The 9,121-nt window shown below is 42.3% G+C and overlaps 1 protein-coding gene across 1 annotated transcript; it reads left to right on the top strand.

The window, feature by feature from the left end:
- On the top strand, positions 1-6,762 carry LOC119317670. Its single transcript, XM_037592153.1, has 8 exons — positions 1-100; positions 2,334-2,400; positions 2,578-2,646; positions 2,737-2,798; positions 3,043-3,132; positions 3,206-3,327; positions 4,835-4,892; positions 6,271-6,762. The coding sequence occupies exons 3-8, from the start codon at positions 2,580-2,582 to the stop codon at positions 6,469-6,471; spliced, it is 600 nt and encodes a 199-aa protein (XP_037448050.1). The 5' UTR covers positions 1-100; positions 2,334-2,400; positions 2,578-2,579; the 3' UTR covers positions 6,472-6,762.
- The last annotated feature ends 2,359 nt before the right edge of the window (positions 6,763-9,121 follow it).

Raw genomic sequence — 9,121 nt, 5'->3', positions numbered from 1 at the left:
AGGCCGTTCCTCCTGCTCCGCCCTCCCTCGTGCGAACCTCCATCCGCCCCGGCGGGTATTCGTGTAGCGCCGGCCGTCCGGGGCCGCGCCGCGTCACTAGGTAACCACCTCTCCTTACTCCTCCCTCCTACTCCTTCCATCCCTCCCCTGCCATGCTCTTATTTTTTCTAGAATACCCTGCCATGCTCTTATTTCCTTTTCCTTTGTATACGTATTTGTATGAATTGCTGTTGATGGATGGCTGGTTCAGTTGGATTGTAGATCGCACATCGTTTATATTGTTTATTTATTTAAAGAGGGATGGCTGGTTCAGTTGTTTTGTAGATGCGCCAAACTGAACATGTACATGTACTGGTGCAATCCCTCTGTTTGGAAGAGTGATCCGCGTTTAGTGCGAGTAGAGGAGATGAATTATTTTTGTTTATGTTTACTCTGTCGACACACGGGGAGTAGAGGAGATTTTTGTTTTGTTTGGCTCTTGCAAAAATCGGCAGAATGCCATGCTTTTTCTTTGGACTTTACCTAGACCATAGTATGCATTAGTTTCATTTTGCTAGACTGCATACTTTTTTTTAACTTCTTTTGATAAAGTAGAATGTTTTATTCAAAATTGGTGATGAATAATTGCTATAGGTTTCAGATTGTGTCCATGTAGTGGGTGCTTGTATTTGATGATGGATAATTGATTGTGTCCATTTGGTCTGGCTTTTCTTGTACTGGTTGTACATGTTCGGTGAAGTGTAAGGGGAAGCAGATGTGGATGGCACCATGCAGTCCTAGATGGGATAATTTTACAATGTAGGGGTTGGTTTTGCGTGGTTCATGAACCTTGAGATGATGTTACCTGACATGCACACTTGATGGATGCAGTGAGCTATGTTTGCAGTTGTCAATCGTTTAGTTTTTTGTTATGTATTTGTGCCATAAGTTCAAAGCAATGTTTGGGAAATCGTTTTTAAGTGACACTTAGTCGTGCTTAGGCGCTGAGTGATGGCTTACTGCCTCGCTTCTGCCCTAGGCGATGGTTTAACACTAGGCGACATTTAGCGGGATTTCGGCGGCGATTTAGCGCTAGGCGCTGGTTTAGTGTGCGCTGCACGTGGTTTGGCGAGCGAAAGCACTGGGAAATCTATCAGGCTGGAGCTGAAGTCGACTAGGTGGGAGGGGAAAATGGGGGTAATAAGGGCTGGGCTGAAATTGGGTTTTCGGCTGGGGTTAGAAGGGAGGGGAAAGGAGAGGGTGTTGCGATAGTGGATGGCAACATTTGATACTATTCTTTGATAGGTTCACACCATTGAAATTTCCTGCAACACATAATTACCCCATGTACCCATTTATGTGAACACAACATGCAGTACCTGTCGTTAAATCCAAAACTAAGGGGCAATGTCTGTTTCCTCAAGTTCTCTTTTATTGTTTATGCTTCTAAACAGGTGAAATATGCTTCTGCTTGCTTGGGCAATTGATGGCAACATGCCATTTATCTTATTATTAGGCTATGTTTGTTTGAAAATGAACTCCATTTTAGGCTTTTACCTGCTATTTTGCTTGCTGTGTGAACCTGTTGTGTATTTACAATGGCGTGCACTGCATTTCACATGCTATTTCAATTATTTATGTGCTATGTTTCCTATTTTCCTGTGAATATTATTCAAAAGCAGCCATATTCTGTCCAATTTCGAAAGCAAAAAAAAAAACACAAAAAAACGTTCAAGCGCCCAACTGCTCTAAGCTGTGGCCTTCCGCTTCGCTTACGCTTTCCGCTTTCAGCTTTTTTTTTAACATTGGCTCAAAGGTTGGTATTGATCAACGCTTTCTGTTGTATACTCGTGCCATCAGTTCTTTGTATTCGTCTTGGAAGAATGAATATGCTTTGGTTTTAAATCTCTGTCCAACAAGTCACAAGTTTGATTTTTTGGGGGTGAAAATATCTCTACGGATTTGATTGAAATGAAACAATGTGCAGAATTTCTATGAATATTATTGTGTAAAAATTGAATTGCATATGCTGGTGAATTTGAACAAAATTACATAAATTCAGAAACCTCTTCAACTTTGAAAGAGCATGTGTAGTGCTATAATTTAGAACTCACATTACAAAAATGAAATTTTCCTTCAGGGTCATTAGGGGGCATTACGGACTATTCAAACTCAATCCACAGTTTCACTGTTGTTCCAACCAAGCAACTGTCAGCTTTCTCACAGCTGCTTTCCCAAAGTTCACAGCAGCTTTTCCAAAAATTTCAGCTGAACCAATCACTCCCTAATGATTTGATTTTGTTCCATATTAATTCTACACTTACTAAGAGTCTAATCATATCCCTTTTGAACAGGGCATCAACATAGTCAATTGGAGAGGCTTGGAGCTGCTTCAGCATCCTCAGGAGAGCAGCAAACAAGGTAATCTGCTGTTCCTAGCTTCTGTACACATTTTTTTTTGAATAAATTTTTTTAGTAAAACGTATCCCTGTATTGGCGCTTTTCCAAAATGGCAAATTACGTATCTTTATCGGCCCGATACTGATACACCTGTCCGTATCGGTGCATTTTAGTGATTCTTTCCCTAATTGCTTTCAGATATGGATTCAGTGCCACTCACTGCTGAAGCTATTGCTTTTACTGAGAAAAAGATGGACATGACTCTGGGTATGCTATTCATTTGTTGTTTGTTCTGTGACACTGATTCATATCTTGGAGATTAACTTAGCTCATGTTTTTTCTTGTGTGTTTATACAGAGGATATTATTAAGATGTCAAAGAAAAAAGGTCCTGCAGGCAAGAAAGCCCCTAGACAGCAGGTAGGCCTTATAATTCATTTGAGTGCGCCCCTCTTCGCCATGGATAGGGGTGCGTGGAAGCTTGCTATCCATGTGCCAGAACCATGAGTTGGTTGTGAGATCTTATGGGTTTCACCTCTAGCCTACCCCAACTTGTTTGGGACTAAAGGCTTTGTTGTTGTTGTTGTTGTTGTGCCCCTCTTCCTTTACATTGTTATAATGTACTGCCAAGTTCTGATAATTACCATATTTTCTGTAATCACAGGTAAAAAAGCGTCCTTTTCAGAATGGTAATAGTAATCAAGGGAAGGCAAAGGTTCAGCGATTTCATGAGTCTAGATCATCTATACGACAAGTATGTGCTACTCAAAGTTACTGTTTATAGATTGCCTTATGTTTGGTTTTCTAATGTTGCTTTGGTTTATTAGGGTGTTCTGGCACAAAGAAGGTCAAATCTTGATGCAAATCAGTTCCAAATCACAAAGCAGGCTGCAAACAAGGCTGCTACTATGCCTGTGCGCGGTAGGGCTGACAGATGGAACAAACCAAGGTATCAACAAATCACTACAATGTTATCTGTCTTTGTGTAGTTACTCTAGTCACTTTATCTGAACAAACAAATTATGAACAGGTAAACAATGGTTCTTTTATTGCTTACGATAAGGTGGCATTCAAGGACCCATTAAATAATTTGACTTGCACCTTTGGGTCTATTGGCTGAAGTTATGGTGCTGGTGTTTCTGTTGAACCCATATTAATTTTGCTGCTATCTGTATTCCATTGGTTCACATGGAAGTATAAACATCAACCAACTTCGTAGTATTGTGGCACAAGGCCTACTTTTTGGTTGAAGTGTGAGAAATACACGATGAATAAGAGTTGCAGTAAACTGAGCAGATCATATTGGATTGCATGGTTATCTAAGGGCCTTAAACTCACAAAGCTATGGATTACTTTCATTATGGCTGTGTGATCAAAAACTTTTATTCTGGCTGTAATGGACTGATGGTCAAATTTGTGAAGCTGCTGGAACACCTTGGATGTACATCTGGTGTTGCCTTACATACAACAAGGCTATTTATGATGTATTAGCAGTTGGACTGGTGCTATTTTGGGTGGTCAACACTATTTATTTGGGCGGTCAACCTTGTTCTCATTTGCTGGCTTGGTAGGAGCTGGATATGATACTTTCTAGCATCTGATACCACTGGCCACTGGACACCACAGATCCTTTGTATGACCAGAGATAAAGTGGTTTTGACCACTAGCTAAATTGTGCAGACGATAAGCTTTTGTTTGTTCATGAAAACAGTGTGAATGTAGGTTAGTGTGTTCACACCAACAAAATTGTCGTATGCTGTGTCTCAGTAATTTATTTTTGCTGCTGTTCTCATATGCCTGATTGGTTTGTATCATAGTGTCGTGCATTATTGCCAGTGCCTATCTTGGATTTCGATCAGCAAGTGCTCTATGTTTTCAATTGTTCACTGGTTCTCAGCAAAGAAGCTAGCCATGTGTCCGCAGTTCAACTGGGTAATAGTATATCATGGTATCTCATGATTTTTTCTTGTCAAGAATCATCCCAGTACGCCGTGCTGTATGGAGGCTGCCTTTTGGGACCAACTCATGTGATCACTTTCCTTGATTCCTAGCATTCCTTTGGCTTGATTGTCTCAGCAGTCTAACTTGCTATCATGAGCTTAACGGTCTGACCAAGCAGTAAAATTGTGTCAACTGGGAAAGTTGTTGGATTGTCTGCATTCATTTGGTGGATGTAACAGTATAGGATGTGAGGCCTTATGGATCAAGTGGAATCTATATATGCAGTCTTTGATCAGAAATCAGTTATAGTTATCATTTATTGCTTTGTTTTGTTCAAAAACATGGTATGTGCACCTGATTTAGAACATAGAGAATTCTTATTTTGAAGAGTATGGTGATTGTGCTTTACCACCATGAAGAACAGACCATTAAAACTACCTGTTGGTTCTCTGTTGCGCACGATTCTTGGTAGGTAACTCCTCATGTGGGCCACTAATGTTTTGCTCTGTATGCAGTGGCCCGTCTACCTCAGCACAGAGGAGGCCCGTAAGCGAGGCTCTTCAGAACAGCAAGGTACAAACTGATTTGAAATGGAAGTAGACTTAGCAATATAAGCTATGATCATTGTTCTTTATAATATTTGAGGACAAGCCTTCTAATTTTGTTGTTATTTAATGTGTAAACCTTGTTGATCTATTTGTCCACTTGCTTAAGTTCTCTACCTTGTAGGAATGGGAGCACCATTGTAGCACAGCTAGTAGCTATTTTTTTTTATCTAATTAGCATTCTGATTGTTGGTGCCAACCTTTTCACTTGTTTTATGCTGCTTCAAAAACATCGTGCTAATAGAAAATGTTACTTCCAAAAAAGGATACTGTTGCTTGTTTCAGAATAGGCCATGCTGATCTGGATCAGTTATCCAGTATTACCAGTATTGATTGGTAGTAGATGTATTTAATACTCCACATGTTTAGTTGAAGGTACTTGCCAGATATGAAACCCACAAAGTTGTTTGTCGCCCTGTGTATGCCGTGGTCATATATATGCCTGCTAAAAGCGATCACTGATGGGTCTGTGGTTACAGAAGAGATCGCACCAGTGTGCTATTCTAAAGAGTACTGCGGGGATGGCTATCTAAGGGGAAGAATATAGATGTTTATATGCCTTTTATGGTAGGTAGTGGAGCTAGTTATGAGATTTGGTTTTTTACTTGGAAGACATCAATACACATTTACACATATCTTTCTCTGATTGGAGTAGTTAAAACTAGATTGGCATATGATAATATTTTCCATTTATGACGGTTAGGAGTTGGAAGGTATTCTTGTGCATGCATGGAAAGTTGCTTAAAAAACGACTTCATACTCAACTCCTAGTAACATATCTTGATGCGTGTTTGTTTTGCACGCATTTCCACTATCGAAAAATAGCATCTTCTTTGCAGAGTGACATCTAGCATTTTAAGCGCCCTTTTGTATTGTATTTTGCACAAATGTTGGTTCCAGCCCTTTGAGTTTTGGATGTAGGATTCTGGCTTGTCAAATTCCAGTGGGATGCATCCCATGCCTACAATTCCATAGGAAATCTAATATGTGCTAAACCTCATTTTTCTTTTCCTCTCAGAAGTCCAATACACTTTCTCTATCTCTATGGACTCTCCTCATGCCTTCACAATTCCTGTATTTATTTCCTGTGAACCATCGAAACACACTACTTCAAAATTCCTATTTTCGAGATCGTGTAGGAAACCATAGTATATGATATCTTATTCATGTGTTTTTCCTATTGCAATGTTTTTCTGCACCTCGATGACAAACATGAAACACACTGGTTTTTCTTGAGTTGCATGAGACATGAAACCCTGCCTAAACATTTCATATTTGTATTGCATTTGTTGTCCACCTAATACCTTTTTGTAGCATTGCTAATAATGTTTTCTTTCTGTTACTAGGGTAAGGAGATGCAGAATGAGCCTCCAAGGACAATGGATGCGCTCTTTGCACAGATGAAGCAGCAACGGATGAGGGTCATGCCACCGCAGCAACCAAAAGCTCCTACCAATGGCCGTCAGTTTAACCAGCAGCGGCGTGGTCAGCAGCAGCGGCGAGGCAGAGGGGGATATGGTGTCCGCAGCGGTGGTGGTAACCGTTGAGCATGGCACCCATATAGAACATTATCACTGGTGTTCCTCGGAAGGGAGAAGCCTCACCCCTGGAATTCTACCTGGCCATGTGTTGCCTCTCGTATTTGTATTCTCTGCGAGCTGTGAACAGAATCTTAACTGAAGTTTACAGGCAGTTTTCTAGTCGCTTGTTTCAAGTTTCAATTTCCGATGTGTAATGGTCGATGGAATGTACGGGAATTGTTTGCTAGTCCTTTGGTTCCTACCGCATTATTACATATGGGGAATTGGTATATTATTACTGGCTGTTTTGGTTGGTAACTATCGTAGTCTTAGCAGATTGAGAGTAAAACGGCAAAGGTGAACTGTTGCGTTTATATCTTTCTAATGATAATAATAATAATTTAATGAAAGCAGATGTTCTACTATGTTGCTTTACTCTCCCTAGATGCTGGTGGTTCTTGAGTTATCAAGGGGTGGTCGTTGAGCCACTTCCTGGTCTTGAGCGTTTGTGGTGGGCGGGATGGTGATGCTGCATCTAGGGTTCCTGTTTTGTTCGTGAGGTCTCCTTGCGATTGCATCTGGAAGTTTTACAGGATCGACGGGGTCTCGTGGAGGAGACCGCTGCCATCTACTCCCTCTGTTCCAAATTACTCGTTGTAGGAATGGATGTATCTAGAACTAAAATACATCTAAATACATTCATACCTATAACAAGTAATCTAGATATATTCATACCTGCGACGAGTAATTCGAAATGAAGGGAGTATGAAGCTGTTATTTTGGAACTGTGATGGCATGGGTAATGCTGCGGCAATCTGTGCTTTGCTGCTTGATGTCCAGCGTTCGTGTAACCCCGAGGTTTTGTTCTTACTGGAAACGGTTTTTGACAGCTGCCTTAGTGTTTGTGGAGACGATTACATATTTGCATATGTATGGACTTTAAAACCGTTTCGGCAAGTGTTGGCAGGAAGAGAGGCCTAGCTCTCTTCTAGAAAAAGGGAGGTTAAAGCCTTGTACAGTGCAGAGTGTTTAGACACACGTGCTTAAGGAGAAATATTGAGGTGTCACTAAGCACTTGTAAAACATTAGCTTTGTCCAAAGCTAGCAAGTCTACACAGGTGCTTAGATGGGGCAACTGTCTTGCGTTCCCTGTCTTGCTAGCACCGGCTCAAGCACCTGTGGCGTCCAATGCACAATGGTGTACAGTGATCAGATCATATGCGTGGATGAAAAGGAAAAGAAGCACTCAGAATAACACCGCATGAAGCGCTGTATAAGAAAGAGACGGTCACTTTTGCATGCAGGCACTGGGGAAGCAGTGAAGCAAACTCAAGCATGTATCTCCTTTCCTGAGCACCGGTGACTCTGATGTGCCATTTTTTTTCACTAGCACTTGTCTTAAGGACATGCATTATATTTACAAAGTCTAGAGAACCCTTAGAATTTTTTTCTACATTGTCATTGGTCGTTTGATTCATAGGATTGAATCCTATAGGATTTTTTTCTATGGAATCATGTTATTATATTTCATTGGAAATCTAGCATCCACTCCAACCTTTTTTTTCACTTTCTTTGTTTTTCCTGTGGCATCAAACACTATGTACTAATCCTATGGGATTCAAGTGGGCATGTCACCCCAATCCTTTATTTTTCCTATTCCCGTGTTTTGAGAATCCTACGAATCAAAGAGGGCCTGAGTTGCACTAGTTGTTTGCTGATCCTAACTGAGAGTGCAAGTTGACTAAAAAAAACTTGTGTTAGTTGATTTGTCAGCATCTCAGATGGCACTCCAACAGTTCCTATTCCTTCTTCTTCCTCCGGCTATTACTATTCTTCCTGCAGCGCCGAACCACCTGCCTTTGCCGCCCGCGGCTGGCGGCGGTCTGTAACACCCCAGATGTAATTTACCTTATATGTATTCCAACTCTTGCCGTTTCCGGTCTAAGTTATATTATTTTCTCGGTTTCGGGTTTTTGTCTCCGTGTGTGTTGTTGTCTTTGTCATGCATCTCATATCATGTCATCATGTGCATTGCATTCGCATACGTGTTCGTCTCATGCATCCGAGCATTTTCCCCGTTGTCCGTTTTGCATTCCGGCGCTCCTATCTCCTCCGGTGCCCCTTTCTACCTCTTTTCGTGTGTGGGGGTTAAACTTTTCCGGATTGAACCGAGACTTGTCATGCGGCCTTGGTTTACTACCGTAGACCGCCTGTCAAGTTTCGTGCCATTTGGACTTCGTTTGATACTCCAACGGTTAACCGAGGGACCGAGAAGGCCTCGTTTGTGTTGCAGCCCAACACCCTTCCAATTTGGCCTAAAACCCACCAAAAAAACCCTTCCATCGTCTAGAGCGTTCGATCACGATCGCGTGGCCGAAAACCGCACTCCATTTGGAGCTTCCTAGCCTCCTCTACCCCTATATAAAGGCCTTCCCCGAAAATTCGCGGATCATTCTACCCCTAACCTAGCTCCTCTTCCACCGCGCCGTGCTGGACACGTCCGGTCCGGTCGGACAAAGTCGCCGCCGCCGCCCGCGACGAACCAGGGCGCGTCACGTGTCCCGGCGGGTCCCCAGTTCGCCGCCTCGCCCGCGCCGGCCCGCCTGGCCCGAGGCCGGCCCTCCCCGCCGCCATCCAGGCCCGAGACCCCGCGCGCCTCCTCACCTCTCCTTCCTCC

Source organism: Triticum dicoccoides, chromosome 6A (genome assembly GCF_002162155.2).
Source record: "Triticum dicoccoides isolate Atlit2015 ecotype Zavitan chromosome 6A, WEW_v2.0, whole genome shotgun sequence".
Classification (NCBI taxonomy): Eukaryota; Viridiplantae; Streptophyta; class Magnoliopsida; order Poales; family Poaceae; genus Triticum; species Triticum dicoccoides.
This window is presented reverse-complemented; position numbering and strand designations above follow the sequence as displayed.

Bases quoted from the DNA above. Each gene is read 5' to 3' on its own strand.
- LOC119317670 (XM_037592153.1), top strand. From the start codon at position 2,580: ATGGATTCAGTGCCACTCACTGCTGAAGCTATTGCTTTTACTGAGAAA. The intron at 3,328-4,834 runs GTATCAACAAAT...CTCTGTATGCAG, and splicing joins GACAGATGGAACAAACCAAG to TGGCCCGTCTACCTCAGCAC. The intron at 4,893-6,270 runs GTACAAACTGAT...TTCTGTTACTAG, and splicing joins AGGCTCTTCAGAACAGCAAG to GGTAAGGAGATGCAGAATGA.